The sequence below is a fragment of the Athene noctua genome, chromosome 16 (genome assembly GCF_965140245.1).
Source record: "Athene noctua chromosome 16, bAthNoc1.hap1.1, whole genome shotgun sequence".
Taxonomy (NCBI): domain Eukaryota; kingdom Metazoa; phylum Chordata; class Aves; order Strigiformes; family Strigidae; genus Athene; species Athene noctua.
The window spans coordinates 17,360,243-17,382,946 of NC_134052.1; the positions used below are offsets into that span (position 1 = coordinate 17,360,243).

Genomic DNA, 22,704 nt, shown 5'->3' on the forward strand with positions numbered 1-22,704 from the left:
ATACAGGGTGGGACGTGATGTTGCCACCTCTCCTTCAGCTTATCTTGCTGGCCTGCTGTGCAGAAGCGGAGAACTTTCTTATCTCTCAGACCACACTGAAGAAACATACAGAAAGGGTGACTTTTCTCACCTACAGATGAAGTTAAATTCCACAGCAGGATGTGAAGCCTTTAAAGACAGCCAGTGACAGTTTCTTTAGAGCTGTGCATTGGAGACCTCAGAGTAGGAAATGCAAATCTTAACTTGGCTCTAAACAATGCACAGAACGCACTTCAAATGTGCGTGTTGAAGAACTGCTCTCCAACATTGACCCTAAGCTACTTAGATTTTAAACCATTTCAAGGAGTAAAAAAAATAGTCAATACATCCAAAAAAGTGAAACCACTTCAAAGTGAGGACACTTGTTAAAAGCAGCAACTAAAAAAAGTAGAACTTGTCTGCATTATGCATTATGCAGACTATTTAAAAATATCACACTGGAGACTTGGACTAAATACATTCTTAAAGTTGCCATAATATAAAAGGAAGGTCACTGGATTAATAAATCAGTCAAAAGACAGGGAATAAGACAGCAGAAATAAACAGTTTTCACTGTGGAGTGAGTCACCAGTAGTTCTGCAGAAATCTGTGATCTTCCACAAATTCATGAATAATTTGAGAAGCTGATAAAAAGACATGAGGTGGCAAAGCTTGCTCAGTTATTCTGAGTAGTAAAGATGAGGGAGACAGCTTTGGGAAAGTTGTAGAGGATTCTGAGCGTGTTGAATGACTAGGCCATAAAATAGCAAGTAGAGATCAGTGTAGGCACATATATAATAGGAAAAAGGGACCCATATCTTACATGAGCAGTGATGCATTCAGAGGTGGTTGTAGTCATTCCAGAATGAGATATAAAGAGCTAAACACAGTATATAATGACTGATTTGTGCTCTTTAAGTGTATGCAAATTCTAAGCCAGTCGATTGTGCTCAAACCTCTGACTTTCTTTGCATGATCAGTGTTTTTAAATGCACCTTTGCAGTATACATTTATGAACATCTAAATCAGAGTGGTTTAGATACAAGCAGATACCTCATCACCACTGCCTTGTAATGGTTGTGTATACACATACTGCCATCTCCTGGTCGAATTGGCAACTGCAAATAATACTTGCTATGTAGGATGCACTTCGTAAACTGTGAACAGAGAACTACTTATTGTCCCTTTGTATCTTTCGTTATACAGAAATAGGCTAAAAAGGCCCATTGAAGAGGTTAACACAAAAGAGACTTCCCCATGAAGTGCTCAGGTGCTTGTACTGGCATTCCATCTGGTGAGAATTTACAATCTTAAATTAGACACCTGAGGTTTTCCATCCAAGATCTGAGAAAAAGAAGTGGGAGCTGGCCACTAGAGAGGTCAAAACATTCAGCAGAAGTGCTGAGATTTCCTACCTGTGAATCACCTTTCCTTCTGTCTGGAATATGGGTTTCTCACATGTTCGTTTTCTTTCAGTCGTTAGTTGTTTCATCTTAGTTGAAATGCAATTCACATCTGATCCAGCACTTGTGTTCAGTAAAGGCAAACCCAAAACACTGTCAGCACTACTGGTGGTACTAACATGGCGCAGCCATTTCTGTGTATTGCAATTATAACTGCACTATCAAAAAGCTGAGTTTGGGTTGGTTCAGCTAGTTTGCTTTATGCAGCCAGCAGTTTGCATGTCTCTGCAGGCAGTCTGAACTTCTGGAAGTGTTGATAGGTATTTCTAAAGTGTACGTACAAGTATTTGTGTTCCTTATATTTCGGTTGTTAAAAGGGGGTGACACTAACAGTTTGGAGTAGTATTTCTTTTGTGCACTTGGCATAACTGTATTTGGAGTTGTGCACAAGGGTTCTCCTCTCTCACTGGTTGCCTGGCTTCCATGTAGCACTGTCTGTTGATAGTGACATGTTCTGTGTCAGGAAGTGGGCAAATGGACAATCCTTCAGATACAAGGACAGGTAGCTCTGCCATATGGGTTTTCCAAAGGTGTTGCCCTAGCATCCTCTAGCAAAGAAGAACAGACACTTCAGAAAAATAGTATTTTTATAGTCTGAACTGTAAAGGGCAAATTCAGTAACATTTTGACTGATTTTGTCTTGTAGATTTGTTTTAAGGGTGGTTCTTTCATACACTTTCCACATGCTTTTACTTACAAGTTTCTGGCTCCAAAAAGAGAAAGTCTTTTCAACAAGAACAACTTATCTTTGCTGGAGCTCTAGGAACAACATTCATGATTACATTCTTTTGGAAATACTGGGTTTGTTTTTTCCCTGCAAAATCTACCTCTCTTGTAAGTCTTCCTTACTGATGAGTCACAAAGTCAAACTGATACCAGGTTTCTTTTTCAGGCTTCCTTTTTTTCAAGAAGATGAAGTGTGTGAGCATAATATAATAGGTATTCCAGTCCATTGACCTGTACAGTTTCTAGCTGTGAACATAATTTGCTCATGCATTTTACACAGGTTAATCATGTTCTGATATGTACAGTTGTTTGTAAAACTACAGTTATGATAGACCAGTGTTCTGCTTATGCTGATTGCAGTCCCTCAGCCTGAGGCTGCAGTATTGTTATCAGTGTTAGCATGTGTAACCTCATGTGCGCAAGCTCCATGAAATCAACCCAAGTGAATTCCCTTCTTCATTGTAAGGATTTGGTAAGAATTAGCATTCACTCACTCAGTGAACCACATCCAAACCTGTACTTGTCTCTGAAATGCTACAACAGCATAAGCATGTACAACTTGCTAGACTGGCTCAGAATGGGGGTTCATCCAGTCTAACTTAGACTCTGACAGTACACAGTGCTAGATGCTTCACCCCACAAGTGAGGCATCATCTGGTAGTTGATGATTTTCGGGACTCAGTATGTCATCGTAGGCAAGATTTCATATCACTCTGAGAGTTCTTGATAATATTCTTTGGAGTAGTCCCATCCTGTCTACTTTGCAGTCTAACACGTCATTAGTGGGAATCAGAGAAACAGAAGGTGCTGTGATCTCAGTTGAGCTGTCTGTGATGAGGTCTCCTGCATTTGATGTGGCTGATGTAACACTGCATGATGGCTGACCAAAAACTGCTTTCCTACTGTGCATGTACCAAGCTGATTTTCACTGATTGTTATATTGTAATCTATTTTGCCTTGCCTGGGACCCTTTGAAGTTCCTCATAGTTTTTTATTCCTCAGTAATTTAAATGGCTCTATGTCATGAGCAGATTTTGTACCCTTTTTTGCACTCACTTCTTACATTTCTTCTGAAGAACTTCATCCAGGTCTAGGCAAGTGTTGCTACTGTTCTGTATCCACTACATCCCTGACATGCTCATAGAAATCTAAAGGAAAAGTGATCCATAGGATCCTTGAAAGTATCCATCCTGCTGGCATATTACCGTGTTATTATCTTTATAGTGCTTGGGGATTCCTGCTTTACAGGTTGAATCATAAATCCATAAAAATCTTTATCATGTTTATTATCTATAAAAACAGAATCTTGAAATGTTACATGAACATCTTCAACAGCTTGGTTTCTTTCTGAATGTAGAAATCAAAAAATACATACATCTAGGTTTCCCTTTTATTGTGTATACATTTCCAGCTCTAACATGGCACATCCATGAATTAGATCTGAATTTTCCTGTTTGGTGGAATTTCTTGTTTATCTAGAGCAACAAGCAATGCTTACACTGTGCCTTTTGTTTTGTCTTTTATAGTGAGCGGTACCCTCCACATTCTGTACACACGAGTGCTAGATACCAGGTGGAAAAGCAGTGCAGCTCTAGTGGCAGAACGAAGGGATTTGAAACCACCAACTTCGGCTATTCAGCCAATATAAATAAACCAATTTGGCTATTGTTTTGTTTGTTTTGAATCTGTAAAAGGGTAGTCATTTAATTGACTGCCTGAACCAAGGCTCTAGAAACTTAGATCAGGGCAACAGAATAGTGGGGAGAAATATTAACCATCTCGGAGACTGATTTTAATGTCTTTCAAGACCCAGTTTATAGTATGAATGTGTCATATCAGCTAGTGCTCACTTGGGGTTTTTTAGTGATCAGAATGGAGTGAGGGCTAGGTCATCCTCTTGGGCATGCTCAGATTTAAACGACATATTTATAAAGAAAAATACTGATAATTACCCATATTTTAGTCCACCAGCTCCCATTGACTTCTGACTAAGGGCTGTGTAAGATTGTAGGTTTGACAGAAGCTATTTAAATCTTTCCTTGGGCACTTGCACATTTTTCTCTGTAATAATAATTAGTTTAATGCCACAGTTGTCTTATGTCTAACGCAGGAAGAATGTGTATTTCTTGTACATGACACTGGCCAGATCTTCATTTTAACACTGAAACTGAACTGGGTGTGGTTGCTGAGGGCAGTTAATAACGCTGACACCCTGAAAACCCAGCAACCCCAAGTGTTGCAAAGCTTGGGACTTGGCACAAGCTTTAGGGCTGATTTTCCTTTGAACAGAAGGCTTCCTTTACAAATAGTTAATTAGGGTGAGGTCATTCCAAGCTCATGTGACAAACACTGTCTGAAATAATTTCCTGGATTGTATTTAAGAGGAAATACTGAAGGAAATGGAGAGGTTTGGCTGTACTGTGTGTTAAATATAATGACAGTCTGCATTCTTGCAAGAATTAATGAGATTTTGTGAAATACCATCACTACCTCAAGGCTTTTTCTGAGGCTAGTGAAGGATTGCATACTCTGACTTTCCAAGATCCTACAAGACTTAATTGATAGGTGTAAAGTTAGCTATTCCCCTCTCCTTTGCCTGGAGAAATCTGAATTCCAATGTGTGTGTGTGTGTGTCTCCTTTTCAATCTTCATTCCAGTCTCTCTGGGCTGACTAGTTTTGACAGGCTTCCACATCCCTTGTAAGTATATGTGTGGGTGAGAAAAGATTATAATTGATGTAATAAAATAGTTTACACGTTTTGAAGATTTTTTTTGGCTTTAAATCAAAGAAATTTAAATGAGACCTCAGTTTAATCTGTGTCACAGAGTCAGTTTGTGTCCGTGAAACATTCTTTCTGGGGGAAGTTGGAACTGCACTGCTGGACAGTACTAGGCGTTGTCAGGAGGAAAAGGTCAAATTGTCTCTTAGGAACACTCAGATCTTTGCTATTTTGGCTTGTTAACTCTGTAATGAATAAATGGACACAGTTCTGGGATTTAGATATGGGTGGCATAATGCCTTCCTCATGGAGGAATGATCTACTTGGAGCAACCCAGTGGAATGAGGATGCGTGACTGTTAAGTGTGAATTTTCATACATCCTTCTGATTATATTGTCCTGAGCCTTTTCTTCCCCTCCAGTGCTTTCTGGGCACTTCTGGAAGTATTTTCAAGGATCTGCCCTTGCAAACAGAAAAATATGTCTTTTTTCTCTTGTCTGCTTTATGATACCTGCATGAAAGGAAAGGGGTGGAACTTCCTCTGACATAAGTTAGGAGGGTAGATACCGTGGTTTTGTAAGATACTCATACAGGCCTGGGAGAAGTGTGTGGCAGCAGGTGTGGGCAAGTAACAACCTTGAAGGTGGTGCCAGTGCAAAACAAAAATACATGTCATAGGCTGCTTTTTCTCAGGTGGTCTCAAGGACAAGTTTGGCCAATTCTCACAGTAGTACAGTGAGAGGTTTCTGACCTGGTGCAAAATAAAAACACGCAACCTTTCCCCCAGCCCCGACTCCAATTTTATCAAAATGCATAATGCCCAAATAATTGGGAGCAATGCACTGACTGATTGCCTGTGTTGGCTATGGCTTCTCATAGCAGCTATTGCCTGTTAGTCCTAGAAGAGATTCAGACTAGTAGGGGATGACATGACAAAGCCAGAGAGCATTGTAAAGTGGGTCCTCACACACGCTGATTTTCTCTCTGGGAAATTGCTTGTGTTTATGCATAGCAAAGCCTTTGTAAGTATTGCTGCAGTTCCTTTTGAAGAGGATACAGTTTGGGGTCCTTTGCTGTGGGCCAGTATGGTAGCTCGGTCAGCTTTTCCTTCAGTAAATCCTCCAAATTGGCACATTTGTCTGGTCTGTCATTTGTATTTAAAATGCAATGAAACAGCAGTTGGCCTCAGTGTTACATACGAGTCCTGAAAGCTTTTAGCAGTGCTTAAGTTAAAGAAGTTATAATAGAAAGCATTTAGATAATTTCTATGAACACAACAGTATAGGTGTCAGTTTTGGCTTTTTCTGAAACTGTTTCTGGAGCTACTTTGTGAAACTGAAAACTCAAGTTGGCAGAGTATTGAGAAATTTACTTATTCATTACATCAGCTGCATCTTTTTCTCTCTTTCTCCCTAATAGGAACAGGAACCAGTGTTTCCTCTCCTATAAACTCTTTTAAAATAAACTTTTTTTTTTTTCCAAAATTTTTTTCCGAGTTTTTGGTACCTGTTCTGGCATTTGTGGCTCTACCACTGAATGGGGCCAGTTGCAATCATGTTCCCTTAGACTCATGGAAACAAATGCGTTTTGTTTGATGAAAACAGAATGATTTCTTGAGTTCAGTGTTCTTTTTCCCTGTGAATCCTTGATATTTCTCATGTCCTAAAAGTCTAACTTCCAGTAAAAAAGTTCTTTATATTTCCTTTAAGAATGCTGTGTATATCTGTGTGACTACATAAATAATATATCTCTAAAGATTGTATTGTCTTAGATAAAACTAAGAGTGATACTTTTGCATATGTGATTGATAGAAGAAAGAGATTTTAGCAAATGGAGGTTTAAGACTTGGATAAAACGTTATGCTCCTGGAAGGGAGGAGAGTTTGTTTGTGCACCTGCACCCCTTCTGAGGACACTGGCTGTGACATCTCTATTTCTTCAAAATATTTTGTGACTTGCATGAGCATTTCCTTGTGTTCCTGCCTCTGTGGGTTTGTCATACCTGAATGCAGTGCTATCCAACAAGAAATTTCATGGAAGCTGCTGTTAAAATATCAATTGATTCAAATACAATTTTACAGTAAAATGCCAAATTTATTATCCAGAAGCTTCTTTGGGAGAGGGTGATTGTACAGATGTAGCAAGTTGAACCCATGGTATAGGGGCCATAAGACATCTTTTACAGTATGTTTTTCTTGTTAAATATGTTTTTCCCCCATCTCAAGAGGCAAATGCTCTTTTTTTTTTTTTCTTCCTGTTAGAGCCAACTAAAGTAAGTGATAATTGAGGCTGTATGAGGAGGTGAATTTGTAAGATGTGTATACATGAAAAATTGCATAGTGCCTAACTATAATGTATCAGTGAGAGAAATGGGATGTGTTGTGGTCTCAGGTTGGCTGTGGTAATGATTTATCCTTTTCTCTTTGGAGAAGTTTCCTTCATTCATTAAGTTCATCCAGAAAGAAATCTGGACCTTTTGAGACAGTAGTGCATGTGTGAGGAGATATATGTGTAAATAAATGTGTTTTAATCCGTATGACAGATCACCTGTTTACTGTTGAATGATGTTCTGCTTCATTCCTGTGTTCAGGAGCAGCTATTCCAGCCTGTTATTACTTCAGTGCTCTAGTGTTTGCCACTTCTTAGTCAAGGACATGTTTCTTTTATCTGCTTTTGTACTGTTACTTCCAGTTATTTATTTGACAAATATTTCATTATTTATAATTTATCACATCCTTAAATCATGAGCTGAGTAGGGAAACTGTGAATTAAAGAGTATTCTTTATTGAATAGCTTCTCACTTTTCCAGTCATAAGAGGAGTTCTGTTGTAACACTGACATATCTTATTGCTGTAATTTCCTTCTAGTAATTAGATGAAATGATAAATTTAATTCTCGAATTATGTCAGCTACTTGGATAGTACTTTGGCTATTACTGAATAAAACTTATATTTAGAGAATATAATTCAATTATATTCAGAGAAGCTTGATTTTAAGCTTTGATTCAATGAAGAATAATTTTAAATGGTGTTCCTTGGAAATCTAGCTGCTATCATTGCAACAGGCTGTAATGCTGAAAAACCATCACATTTGATCCTCTACTTCAGGTTGAATTATATAATGATTTCCACTCATAATTCTATTCATGAAGGTCCATAAAGCAGATGACACTATCTTTACAGTATAGTGTATAGTACCTTTTTATTAATTTCTGTTTATATTACATCACTTTGAGTATGCATTTCTGTTCTCCCATTCATAGTAATGTATGAACACTGCACCAGTCTCATGAACAGAGACAAAACTGAACTGATGTACAGGTTATCTCACAGAGCTGGAGCCACATCAAGCATCACAAATCCCTTAATGTCTGAAAAATGGATGCAAACCAAGTCCACCTGAAGCTGCCTGGTGCCACTCTTGTAGGGAATTATTTCAAACTGGACTGTTGAGGTCTCCATGGGGGCCATTCTTGCCACACTAAAAGAGAGAATACATTTGTAATTGTAAGCAGATGAAAAATTCTTCTATGTATTCTTCATAGTCCCCAAATGTAAGACAGTATGGAAAGGAGAAGTCAGAGTAAGTGGCTGCTGTGTTTGTATGCTCCTAGCACAGGTGGACATAACCTTCCATGTTCACAGCTCCGACACCACCATCCTTGAAGAAATAGTTGCAGTTCTCAACCTGTGATGGAGAATTAGGGGTTGTATCACGAGGGCAAAATGTATTGAGCACCTGAGGAATGATCAAGAGGGTTATTTTTAGAAGAGCTCAGATCCAGCTGTAGGTATTACCCTCAACACTCATAACATTTATAGTAGTCTAGATATGCTCGGGCTGTATTTTGGTGTGGTAAATGTAATTAATTACCCATAGATTTTATGTCCATAGTTAGAAATGACTCTTGGCTGTCCAACACAAGGAGACTGATAGTAGCACTAGGAAACAGAGAGTGGGAAAAAAGGGCCTCTCTGCTCTAGGGAGGTACTGAAGCTGAGCAATACCAATGCTGGTAAGGCAAGTTAAGGTTCAAGGTCAGGGTCCAGACCTGAATTTTATATGAATTGTAAATGAAGCTTTAGTGATTCACATCATTATCCATCTTTTGCTATCTTTTTTTGTTTGCCTCTCACAGTTCTTGGTGCTAATTCCCCCAGCATAAATATTTTGGAGGCTTTAAAAAATGTTTTTAAAGTAATAAGCATGGAGGAGATGAGAGAAAAATTTCTTAATGGTATGATATTAGTGGACACATGTTTAAAACATTTAATTACATTAGATGTCCTGGCTCTTGTCACTTTCTCTCTTACCCTTCAAGGATTGTTTGGTTTTCCTTTTGCAAACCACAAAAAGAAGAAAGTTTCTAAATTTTTGCCCTTTATGTGATTTAGTCACTAACTACAGCACTCTGAGTTACACACTTTCATTAAATCAGACCATCTCTCCACTCCCTGAGCATTCTGTAATTCAAAGCTCAGTAAAGGAGGTGTGAAAAACTCCCAACTAGTATATGGAGAGTACTGACATGATAGTATTTTGTCCAAGGTTGGTGCAAACAAAAGTCATGAGGTTGACAGAATCTTTTTAAAAACCCAGTTTTATTCCAGATTTTCCACCAAAGTGAACGAGTTATTAGCCAGATAGCATTTACGTACTTGATTCTGAGTTGCTCTTTGAGCAGGCCACTACCTTCTGCTTGCAGCACACAGTCTGTCACCACTTCAGACAGCGGGTTGGTAAATGTGACCTGCACGTTAACAGCCTTGTGTACCACTGCTGGACCAAGGACCTACAGAGGGAAAACATTCTGCTCAGCCATGGCATTGGTCTCTCTTCTTTCTCGTGGTTTTCTTTTTTCATTCCCTTTGCAAACCACTTACCCTCTTAGGATCTCCTGGACAGGAAGGAGACAGGGATTAATACATGTACATATTTTTGGGCATCAGAGTTCAGGCTTGTATCAGCCATCCAATGTGGTTGAGAATAAACTACTGTAGAATCTACCATTTAGTCCTAACTTTCTAACTAGGGCAGTGCATCGTGTTATGTAAAACACAGATTAGGACACTTACCAGAGTGAGAACAGAATGAGAATACAAGTATTAACTAGGCATATATGGCTAACTCTGTAGGCATCTTAAATCAAATTAGCTTTAGTTAGGCTACATTAATGGTTTAGGGTTAGAAATCATTGGAGGTGTGAGACAGAGGTGAATTGTGTCATCTCAGGCAAAAAACCAAAAGAATGCTAAGTAGCAAATATACATATTCATTACCTTATTTTGACTGAGATCAAGTGGAGTTGCTTATCTGGTTATCTTGGTAGATAATGTAATATTAAATAACATAATGGAGAAGTCCAGCACCCCAGTTGCGTTTCCTATTATTGACTGTATGTTTATACAGAAGTTTCAGTCAGCAGAAGCATAAACCCTTCTGGAAACTTAGTCACTAAATTGAAATAATCTAATTCAGGTGTCTGCTGTATATAAGCTGACTCTTATTTGAATGATACAGCACAGAAGGCTTTTTACAAGGTCTCACTAGACCTTGGTATTCAGAAATCACCAAACCTACAAAAATCCAAACTTCATTCCTGTGTGTAACCTTGCTTTTCCTGTATCTTACTGACAGAGTGGTTTGGGATAGCTAATCTAGTCTGGAGATGCTGTAAGTCTCTCTGAATTATCATGTTGTTTACAGTACAGTAGACAGGTAGCATTTGATCCCATGTCTGATTCAGCGTGTGGATGTGCTGAACTGTCCCAAACGAGTTAAGCTAGTTTACCTGGATGTGATGGGCCATGCAAACCCAGGACTGTCCCTGGGCAGACATAGTGTGTGGTCTTCTCTGTAGACTGAGAATTGCTTTTTACCCGTTTTACAACATTTGTCAGAATTCAGTCTCAAGTGGAAAAAACCCCTCTAGTTCTAATTATTAATCATTTGGGAAGATGTTGCAGAAGGTGAAAAGTGTCAATTTTCCTGATCAGGTGAAAGAACTTCCTTGAGTATTAGTAATGATGAGCCTCACAGCCCCAGGCATTATCAGCTAGTCAGTGAAGATGTCTTTGGTAAAAATCAGGCTTCCTAAATTAACTGGAAGAGAATGACCAGACTTCCCTGACAAAAGTGGAAGCCTAGATATGGACTAGACCTCTCTGTCTCTCTCTGTTTCTCTCTGTCTCTCTGGAGATAATCTTACCTTGTAACCCTTGTAGCACTGAGAACTTTGTCAGTGCCCTGTCAGCAAGCACTTGCAACAGTACCATAGCACAGCTGTGCTTGGGAAAGGTTTGCTTTTCCTTAGTGCGTTTCATTATACTTGTGTCACACGGCCTTTTACTAGAGTAACAAGATCAAATCACCCTCAGGCATGATTTCACTTCCCACACTCCTTCCCATGAGGAGCAGATGGAGTCAGGATTCTAGTTGCTTCTTCTCAACATGTCTCTCTAGGGACGCAGAGGGGACTAGCTTTTACCTTGATGGTGAGAAGAGGATCCTGAAGTACAATATCCTTCTCCACTAGAAGCGAGGGTCCCTGTTTGGTTTCACACAGAGCAGTCACTAGGATCTTCCTGTCATCCGTCAGAGAGTTTTTGTACTGGGAATAGGAGATCTTGAATGAAATCTCTTTCACTGGAATGGAAACAGAAACAGAATTCCCTCTTCTTTTTTCTGTCTCTGAATACCAGCTATCTGTAATATATCTGAATTTTAAGGAGCAAGGATGCTGTCACCCCGGGGCTGTCCATTTGTGGGTGTTGACAGCCCACAGACAGGAATGATGCTCACAGGTGACTTCTGCTTACATTCATCAAACACTGAATGATCAGGTACAGTTTGGCAGCTGGACGGTTCTGAGGGTGGATATATGTGGCAACCACTACTGGTGTTTTTTTCATTTATCTGAAGCATTTAATGCTCCTTCCTTGCAAATAAGGCAGAAGTGAAAAGGTGGGTTGGTTTAAATGCCCTTGCTGATGCAGCTGTTCAGCCTCTGCCTCAAAGATGGTGCACAGTCAATCTCTGTGCCAGCGGGGAAGGCAATGGATCTCAGTACATTGAGAAAAAATGTTCATCTACTGCTGGAATGCTGGCAAGAGTTATGAAGTGTTATGTTTTAGCCTGAGAGGGTAGTTATATTCATTTGTGCTACATGTCTCATTTTTCAGCGCTATCCCTATAAAAGCAGGGCAAAGGCCACGACCTGCAGGTAGTGTAGCTCTTACTGCAGTCTGTAGTTATTGTCCTATTACTGCAAGAGATGTAGGCTTACCTTTCTGTCTTTAATCTGTATACTTTGCTTATGGGGAGCTGGCAACTGAGTAGTCTCCAACGTGTCTCTTAGTTGTTCTCTCTTAGCAAAAAGGGTCATAATGTAGAACTAATAGTGGCCGTGCTGGGTCAGAAAAAAGGTCATTCAGCTCAGTATCCTTTCTGACAGTGTCCAAAAGCAAATGCTTAAGACAGGGCAATATGTTTCTATTCCCCCGAATAGTCTTAACCTTCAACCATTTGCAGGTCATACGCTTCCTGAGCTGTTCATTATTTCTATGTGATTTGGCCCCAGACCAAAGCTACATCTTGTCCTAAGCTGTAATAAAATAAAAATTACCTTCTTCAGATCCAAGTTTAATAGACCTAGACAACTTCAAAATCTCTGCTTTTGGTTTCCTTGTGTAGAGAATGGCTGAAGCGCTCAGTTTAACCTTTATGGTCTTGAAATCTGAGATCAAGTTCCTAAGTGCCAAGGTAAGGAGGATATCCTGGCCAATGACAGGAGATGCATCAAGGATCAGCTTCCCGGAGATACTGGGTTTTTGTGCAGGCGGTGTCATGTTTTGTCTCCATGCTACTGAAGATCGTCTTCTAGGTCTTCTATTTTTGGCTCTTTTTCCAGTGCTTCTCACACCAAGCAGCTTCAGTGCTTTTTTATACACCCGCCTTTCTTTCAAGGATCCTGCTTTGAAAGATGACATGGTCAGAGATCTCATGCATGCTGGGTATAGTGCAGTGGAGCCATAATTGCTCTCAGTAAATACAGTTTAGGAAAGCTGAGGATACACAAGAGGAGAAAGTGAGATCCAGCCTAAATGCTAATGTTGACACAAAAGCAAATGAATATACATGGCCATGAAGGCTGGAAAGTAAAACCTGCCAGTCAGCTTCAGCTGGGTGTTCACGGGCACCTCTTAGAAGCTGTGAGCAGTAACAAGGTAACTCCTGGGAGACCTCAGTTCTGCATAAGCTGGGGCAATTGCCATCTTCTCTGAAATTAAGAAGGGTAAAAAAATCCTTTTGCAGAAACTCTCCCCAGACAACTCTCCAGAATGGCTATTGCTGTATGTCATAACAGTAATATTCTCACCAGCTGATCAGAACAGCTGGGACAGAATGTTTTACAGAAGTAGCTTTGACTTTGTATTGAATACATTAGTATTTCATCAAGGGGCACAAAGGCTATATTGAATCACTGTCAGCTGACAATGAACCCTAATACTTTGAAAATTCATAATTACTTTGCTCCGGAAGAAGTAAAGAAATTAAGTCAGTGCTCAATCCAACAAAGGCCTAAATTCTTTTCACTTCTGTCTGTGGCAAGACAGCTGTCACAAAGAATTTACCTTCTGGATATTTGTAATTAGCAGTGACATCCACACGGGCGTTGGTGCCCACTGCTTTCGTGCTGATAAATTTTCCAATCTTCCTAGTATCGGAATAAATTCTCTCTTTTCTTTTCTTGCTATAGTGAATCCAAGTAACATAGTCAGCATTCACTGCTGCAAACACAAATGAGCTGTCATAATCCAGGTTCACATCCCCTTCCTTAATGGCTCTGATGGAGGCAGGACCACACTGATAGATACCTGTATTAGAGAGAGGGAGAAGTTAAATGTCTGCCTGTTGTGAAAGAACCCAAATCCTCATGCTGTCAGCAGGAGGTGGAGGTGGTCACTCCAAAGACACGTTGGGATAAAGTGCATTGTTTCTACATCTCTGCATTATGGTAACAGCATGCCCAGAGATTCCATGAGCATTTTCTGTCAAAAGGAAGGAGCACAGAGAAGGCTGTAAGGCTAATAAGGTGTAGTGAGAGCTAACACTTCTTAGATGTGCACTGTGTGAAATGTTCTAACCCTCCAAGTCAGGCAAGGCTGTATGCTAAGCTGTCCAGTGAAAGGAGAGGAGAGGATGGGAGCCAAGTCAGAAGTACAGTCAGACTTGCGAGGTGTGAGTCATCAATGCTCTCTGTGCGTTGAGAAGAGCCAGGAAGCTGAATTTGGTAAACTTAGTAGTGAGGAATGCGAAGCAGTTTATCTGGAGTTTGATGGGTTTTAAATGGCCAAATAAATTAATCTTTTGATGGAGGTCATCAAACTAGATCAATGAAGTTGTGTCTGTATCACTGAATAAAAACAGAGCCAGAGTGTAAACCCAGTGACCGCTGGGCCATTGCTCATCCACACTGTTTACTGGCTAACAAACTTCTTAGTGTGTATTTTTCCCCCTTGTCAATGAGCAATCTTTCAGACTGTGGCTGTGAAGAATTGAGGGAAGGGGACAGTTGAGGGTTTGTTCCCAGCAGGCTGTGCTATTATTTTAGTCTGGGAGGGGGAGTCCAGTGCTGTGAACAAAAGCCATTCTATGTCACTTGGTTTCAGAACCAAAGAACAGTTTGAGGCCTTTTTCATGCAGCTTTGTACATATGTGCCATACTGTTGCGTGCCATGGGGACATGATATGAAATGCCTTCCTACCCATTCCAGTGTGTCCTGTATAATATAGGGTAGAGTCACGGGGTGTGGGGTTTTTTTCTGTTGTAAACTCTTTGGTGACTATAAGGTCTAAAATCTTTACTTAGAATCTTACTAAAAGGGGTTTTTGTTTGCTGCTGAATCTATCTAATGCAAGCCAGCAAATGTGCCCTTGCAGCAAGGAAGGCCAACAACATCCAGGGCTGCATCAGGAAGACTGTTGCCAGAAGCTCAATGATCCTTTCTTTCTACTCAGCACTGGTGAGCCACATCTGGAGTGCTGTGTCCTGTTCTGGGCTCTTTGTACAAGAAAGATACAGACGTATGGGAGCAAGTCCTGCAGAGAGCCACAAAAATGATTACAGAATGAGAACTGGGACTGTTCAGCCTGGAGAAGGGAAAGCTCAGGGGGATCTTCTCAATGTGTATAAATACCTGATGGGAGTGTGTAAAGAGGACAGAATCAGACTCCTCAGTGATATCCAGTGAAAGAACGAGTCGCAGTGGGCACAAATTGAAACACAGAATATTTCATTTAAACATAAGAAAAACTTTTTCTATGAGGGTGGTCAAACTCTACAACAGTTTGCCTGGAGAGCTTGTGGAATCTCTGTCGTATGAAATATTCAAAACCCAGCTGGATATGGTCCTGAGAAACCTGTTCTAACTGATCCTGTGCTGAGCAGGGGGTCGGAGTAAACAAACTCTAAAGCTCTACTCCAACCTTAGTTGTTTTATTTCATTTTATGAGTCTGTGTAATGGTAGGAGCTAAGACAAGCAAGGGTGAGATAAGTGAACTTATATGTGCTGGCTTTGTGGAGGCAGATTAAAGAAGTAAGGATTTGCATGCTGGTGGGCAATCCCGAGGCTGAGAGAACGGCAACTTACTGGAGGTTGATGTGGGTATTGCTTTTCTTGTGCACCCAAATTAATGCTACATCTACAGGGACTAGACAGAAGAGAGTTGTCCTGAAATTTCAGTAACAGTCTTTAGGAATAACAATATTTATTGCTTTTTATATTTACAGCAGTGTTACCTTTGCTTCTTTCCTGGGGTGTTGCATCCAGAACCTGCCATCCATCATAAAAAGAGCCAAGATCTCTTCTAATGAACCAGCTTTCATTCCAGACATGGAAATTCCTTTAAGGGAGGTAGAATAGGGAATTCGTGATTCATGGAATTAATTTTATATTGAAAGATTTGATACGTTTCTGGTGCAATGCAAGAAATAACCGAGTCAAGTGAATGAAAACTCCATAGAGAGACCAGCTGCTGACTCCTTTCTTGAGTACCTCTTTGCCAGCTTTTTGCATTCAGATCTCTGAGGAATGTCGGGATATTACAAAAAAAAATAATGTTAAAAGGAAAATAATTCATTGTGGAGTCCGGTATTCAATTCTGGACATTCCAGAACAGCATACTGTACATATTGTGCACACATTGCTATCCATTGGTGTTTAATTCACAGTTGCTCTCTGCTTCATGTCACCATTTGGTCCCCATGGTACAGGGTGCTTGGTGACTGAAACACTGGTGCATGCAGGACAACACAGATGTGCAGTGTAATAGTTTCTATGCACTTGTTTGTCAAAAGCATAATTCTTAACAGCTTCTTTTGAGGTGAAAGAAACAGGATGTTTTTCCTAAGGGATGGTATGGAATTTTTCTGAGCTGCATTAAACATATTACCTTTACTTTAATAACCTCTCAGTATTGTGCAAGGGATGTGTAACGGTAATTGTGAAACACATGATCAACAGCGTGTAGCACAGAAGCTGAGTGTAAAACTTAGGGGCTTCTGAGAGTGCTTTGCTCTAGGAATCAAGGGACAAACTGGTATCATTTTGGGGCAAGAGGTTAATCACTCTTCAACTTTAAAAAAAAACAAAAACTTGCATGCAGTAGAGACAAATTAACAGTTAAATTTTCTAGTTACATGTTAAATAGTAATGGTACAAAGTATCCCCTCTGTTGATTAGTCAGAATGATGAAACTGGCCACATACTGCATTTCTGAACACTGGTCTGTTGATTCTTTGGTATGGGGTTTTATATCACTGGGAGCATGAGTTTCGAGTGGTTTGTCAGGAGCATGATTCTAGATCTTTTAGTTAGAGGAGAATATAATGGAAGAAATAATAAGAAAAAAAATGTTTACCACACACTGTCTTCAGTCAAGTGCAGGGTCTTTCCGGAAATGTCAACGTACTTATCAATACTCAGATTTATGTTCCTGTCATGGGCAGAGTTGAAGTTTGTAATAACACGAGTAGGTATTCCCAAGGATCTCAGAACTGCAATACAGAATACCATAGAAGTGCTGTAAACCTATTTTACAGAGATTTAGAAAGTATTTTTCTGTTTTTCCTGGCAAAGCAGTCTAGTGTATATGTTTTCAGTGGGGAAACTTCCCTCTCAGATATGATGCAAGTCACAGTCAATGTGCACAATCGCTCAGGAGACATTTGCTCCCATTTTCTCCCTGTTTGTTTCTCTGTTACCTGCCTCTTTTTCCTCTTCTTCTCTGAGATATACCTCTCCATTGCATTATTTTTCCTCTGTATTTTACACAAAGTGACTCTGAATGGAAACTGCTAGGATGAAATGCTCTTCCTGACTTGCAGCTACCTTTACAGGTCCTCAGAATTGTGGTTTGGCTTTGTGTCACCAGTAGGTAAGACACAACAGTAGAAAACTGGCATTGTGAGGAGACAGACTTAAAGGAGCACTGGTTTTCTCTGAATCCTAGCTTTGAAACAGGAAGCTTTGCTCTTTCCATCACTCCAGCCTAGTAAACTGCTTTGCATTTTGTTTGATGACTCACAAAACAGGGGTGCAGTACTGCAACCTATGGCTGTTTAAAATAGAAGAAAATAGTCGTTCATGCATGGAGGGCATAGGTTCTTCACTCTCTCTGGCAAAGCTGAAACAGCTTCAACAGTAACGTCACAAAGATAAAACTACAGAAATTGTAGTGAGCTTCCTTTCTGATACCATTCTTCATGTATACCTGTGCACATTACTCCTGCAAAGACCCAGCACTGGCCATACCGGACAGGTTTGTATCTCCCCCTGTGCCACTTCCGAAGGATGGTCACACTTCCACTCCACTGCAGGGGGTTGGTTCCTGAGCGGAACTTTCCATTCCACTTCCCTTCCACTACTCCTTTTTCATCATTGCTGTTAACCTGAAAGAGTCCTTCTCATGAGAGAATTAAGATATTTACAGAAAAAAGGAGAGAGGGAAATAGGCAGAAATGACCTTGTTTGTACCACTGTTGTCATTGGCTGAGTGATGGGACATAATATTTGAATCTTAGAATTTTGTTTGCTCAAGTGCAACAACTGGATGAAACCTAGATCAGACTGGAGAGTGAGTCTGATGATTCAGAACTGTCTTGCTTTTCAGTACAAATGTTCCCAAATGTACTGATTGCCAGCCTATTTACATTTCCTCTATTTTGTGGATTATTTTTATCTCCTGGTATGTCATTAAACTGTTAGGCTATGTATTCAGTATTGGTTCCCATTCTCAAGTGATTTATGTGGAAACCTCAAAAAGTACGTATTTTCTCCGAGTGTGCATTTGTTGCAAATGTGCATACAGTACATAGAGCTTGCTCAAACTTGCTAGATATGCTTGCATATGCTTGTGCACATCCATTTTAGAGTCCTGTTTAACTGTCACATATGGTTGTACAGAAAACAGTAAGTTCTTTTTTAATTATTGTTTTTTTCTTAAATATTCGTACTTCTAGTACTTCATGTTGAAATTGCCTAAAGTGAGTGCTGTCTAGAAGGGTGAAAAGGATCACAGCTCTAAAGGATGAATCTCAGATAAGGAATGTGGAAAGGCATGTATTATTTCTAAAACAGAAATCTTTTCAGTTGTGTAGTTGTGCATATATATGTTTGTGAGGCAGGGGGGATGCTGAGAAGATGTAACTATTTGTTGAAGGAAATGCATACAGGTCTCACTGAATGAATCTCCTTAAGTGAAGAGTACTAAATACATGTATTAAATGCAGCTGTGCCAACACTGGTATTTGAAAAACTTAGCAAATTATTTCAGCATGGACACAGGCTTTCCAAATTAGTGAAAAGATCTGATGGACTGAAAATCTGTTAGGAAAATACATCTGAGATTCAATGTTCCCCAGAAGTTCTTGGAAACATTCCTTCAGTTATGAGAAAACTTTTGGGAAGAAGGTAAATGAAACTTTTGGGATATTTTTCATTGAGAATAAATCTCCATTTTACTTCTTCTGTAGCTATATTTTGCAGAAAAGTTAGCTATTCATAGAAAACATGGAGACATTCACAATAAAATATTGGGGGTTTGTGAGTAGGTGCGTTGTACTGCTGTAACTCATGGATCACCTTACCGTAGCACTGATAACCCTGCTCACATAGGTGGGGTTGTTCCGGTTGGATACGTCAGCAGCCGGATCTTGGCGGTAGTTCAGGCTTCGATCCAGGATAGCCAGAGAGATATCAAGGATATCCTCTTCGAACTGAAACCAAAGCAAGCAGTATACGAAGGGTTAATTTCAGAAATAAACCCGTGGATAAACTCCCCACCTATTTTCCTTCTCCTGGCACCATAGGACGATGTTGGTAATACAGGCATTTTCTGTACTGTTAAAGAAGACAGGGCCAAGAGGGAAGCATAAGCACTAGGCTGCTGACTCTCCACAGTATCTTAAAGACAGCGTGTTTATGAGCATGGTTTGGGGCCATTGCTACTAGCACTCACAAAGACATTACGTGGCCTGGTGGAACACATAAGACGACACCAGGTCTGGCCCAGCAGGCTTCACGTCGTGTCGTGCCCCTACAAGTACCCTTCACTCTGATGGGCTGCCTTCACCTGTATGAGATGAGCTGAACTGAAAGAAACTCACAGAAATAATTATTGTGGACTAAGGTCACAGAGACACTCTGTTGGGCCCAGAGATTGCCCAAGTGCTATGCCGTATGGATGTGGTCAGGCGAGGATGCCACTTGGCCTCTGAGACAGACAGCAGATCTGGCCTTGATCCATTTATTAGCGTCATGTAGCCACAGTGATCAGGAGGGTTGATAGAAATGCTGTCTGTGCAACTGTTGGTGCAGTTGTGAGACACGAAGTGGTCAGGAGTGGTTTTGACTGGCCCAGCCAGTTGCAGATCGGCTGTGTGACTACAGGTAGTTATGACTATTTGTAGCAGTTACGCTTAGAAGGCCAAACTGATTTTCAAAATTTCCAACTTGAGTTGTTTCAGCTGAGTAGATTGGGGATATCCTTTTAGTGCCTTCTGCCCCATTAATGAACCAACTGTGTAAATATTTAGATGTAGTAGCCTCACAGTACCTAGAGGTTAATACTGGAATGGCTTCCTTTGCCCCTCAAAAGGGCCAAGGAACAAGTAGAATTTCGGCAGTTTGTGTAATAGGCAGAAGAAAACTAAAATTGTGCTTTGTTTCTTTTATTTTTGTATTAGCACATGCCAGACAGGGGAAATGATCCTGATGTTGCTGTAATGTATTGATAACTGAGACATATCTGCAAGAAAATTCTAAGTGAGAGAGGAATACTAAACTCTTATATTGTCAGATAATGATACTCTCTCCTCAGGAGCCAATTTACCGACTGTTCTTATTTTCAAAGTTCTGGAATAGGTGATGCTGTTTACCTGTCCATAGTTCCAAGCTTCTTGTTGAATATGTTTTTCCAGTCCCTGAAATATGATTCCACTATCGTTCAGGACATACTCCCATCGCTCCTTTTCATTAGCCATATAGACATCATCATCTAGAAGCAGAAGGAGACATGCTGGCTGAAAGGAAAGTTGTTTTGTGTAACTGAAAACTTCACTTCAAGGGGGGTTCTAGGAAACAGGTGAGGCTGCAGGTGCATTCAGTTTTAGGACTCCCTCTATACCTCTGTAATCACTTAAAGAGTGAATAAAATACGCCTGAAATTCCTTTAAGGGGAACTGACTATGCTCCTGTCCCTTCACTAATCTCAGTATGTGTCTTGTACATATTGATTGGTTTACAACCAAACACAAGTATTGGAGGGGAAAAAAATGATAGAATAAATATTTGGAATGTTTCCTGCCTCTGATTTCTTATTCTGCGAGCAAGAGGCTGGATCTTTGATGCACTGCAGCACTGAAGAAGGGGTAAAAACTTCATCCTAGATGTTGAGCAAAAAAAATATCTTTCTGTAGCTGTGACTGTCAGGTACATGCTTTACTGTGACACCCAGATTTCCTGACTGAGACAGTGAATTATTTGAAGGACATGATATATCGAAACATACTTGGACACCAGGGATTGAAGAGTAGCACAAACTGGCCCAGGAGTGTTGAAGAGACCTTGTTCCCAGAAGCAGTCTGAAGTGTGAGTTTGTATCGTCCAATGACAGCATCGGCTGGGCTAAATATTGTGAAGTTCATGCAGCCAGGCTCACTGGGCTCTTGGGTTGCACTCCAGCCACTGGCACCCTCCTCAGAAAGGTTAAATATGGCCTTGGTCTGCTGTGATTCTGCTGGAGCTGGTCCTGCCAGAGGGAACAGGGACAGCAATTCTGAATGACAGAATTCTGTGGGTGACAAACTTGGGGTCAGTGGTGATCTCAGTTCCGTATTTTAGTAATGACTGCATTGAAAGATTGTGGCTTATCAGATCAAATGCTTATTCAGTGTAAACTAGCTGCACTCCAGCCTGCAGAACCATACTGTGCAGCCCTCGGTGTTACGTGCACAACCCAGTAAAGGTGAGTACACCTGTAATCATTCTAGACAAGTGAGGAGGCAAGCCTGTTGTCCTGAAAACCTGGCAGTTCAAAATTATCTAGGCAGGATGGGCCACACATTTTAATACAGGTTTCATTAAGAGTTAGTAGCTACCTGAAGAATTTTTTGGAGAAGCCTTTTGGGAAGATACAGAAAGGAGTATATGGATGAGGTCTTGTAGACTGTTCTAGTAATAGGGAACACATGAAGTTAATGAAGGGGAGTTTAAACAGGTGAAGTAGAGACTGGGGAGAGGAGACAAATAGGGGATGATGGTCTGTGAGAGGTAGAGGTGAAAAAAATGTTCAGGGACCACAGAATGAAGGCAACTTGCAGTTTTGCAAGTAGGTCCTTAAGAGCAGAGATACAGGCTTGTTTTTAGAATGAGGATGGCCCCTGCCTTTCCATTATTACTTTGATTGTCTTTTGCCTTAAGAATGAACTTTAAAATGGGAGCTCCTAAGTCTAAAATGACAGTGAAACCTGACTGATACAGGACAAAGCTTATGGACCACAGAGAGCTGTAAGGCACTAGTGTTCTGGAGCTGGAGTGACTTGGATGTGAGATGAGTGCCACGGGAAAATTACCTGTGCTTGCAATGAAGGTGAAGTTGTCCCCAGATTGCACCACTCTTTGGAGGTTCACGGTGATTTTGAAGGCCTGTCCTCTCCTCAAGACTGCTTCTGTGCTGCTGTAATCAGAGGTGTGGTGCGCAGCTTTATTTAGTTTGGATTGCCAGTTGACGTTTGCTATTTTCAGGGCTAGAAAGACACAAGGCAAGTTAATTAAAAACATTGTTTCTTCAAATGTCTAATGTAGTAATTTTATTACATTTATATATAGCTGGAATTATGTGTTTTAGGAAAACAGACAAATCCACTGTCATTATTAACAATTGCAAAATAATCAACAACTTAGAAGAACAGCTAAATTTCTGTAGGTATCTTTCAGAAACAAGAAAAACACCTGTTCAGAGAGTTCATCTTTTAAAAAAAACCAACAGCACCTTAGTGTATTTAGATAAGACTTTGTTAAAGTTTAAAGAGACTGTTCTATTGCACCATGTTCCTGCTCTGTTTCTGTGGGGATCTCTAGTTCCTAGAATGCTTTGCAGATGTACAGAAAGAATTGTTGAAACTCTCATGAGCAAGTGCATGCCTGATCTTGGGGATACGGTATGACAGATGATGAATAGAAGGCTAGTATCTTTGTTTCAAACTTCCGTGTTTT

At 40.3% G+C, this 22,704-nt stretch overlaps 1 protein-coding gene across 1 annotated transcript; it reads right to left on the reverse strand.

Annotated features, from left to right (window-relative positions):
* Window positions 1–8,252: 8,252 nt before the first annotated feature.
* Window positions 8,253–22,269, reverse strand: LOC141967168 (protein-glutamine gamma-glutamyltransferase 6-like). Its single transcript, XM_074920618.1, has 12 exons — window positions 22,062–22,269; window positions 20,999–21,238; window positions 20,367–20,485; window positions 19,077–19,205; window positions 17,702–17,879; window positions 16,850–16,985; window positions 15,729–15,832; window positions 13,560–13,802; window positions 12,551–12,895; window positions 11,414–11,571; window positions 9,585–9,718; window positions 8,253–8,406 (listed from the first exon to the last, which is right to left on the reverse strand). The coding sequence occupies exons 1-12, from the start codon at window positions 22,267–22,269 to the stop codon at window positions 8,253–8,255; spliced, it is 2,148 nt and encodes a 715-aa protein (XP_074776719.1).
* Between the last annotated feature and the right edge of the window lie 435 nt (window positions 22,270–22,704).

Excerpts from the sequence above, each read along its gene's own strand:
- LOC141967168 (XM_074920618.1), bottom strand. The coding sequence starts at position 22,269 with ATGTTTTTAATTAACTTGCCTTGTGTCTTTCTAGCCCTGAAAATAGCA. Across the intron at positions 21,239-22,061 it reads CACCTTCATTGCAAGCACAG|GACCAGCTCCAGCAGAATCA; the intron begins GTAATTTTCCCG and ends TCCCTCTGGCAG. Across the intron at positions 8,407-9,584 it reads AAAGAGCAACTCAGAATCAA|TGTGGCAAGAATGGCCCCCA; the intron begins GTACGTAAATGC and ends TCTCTCTTTTAG.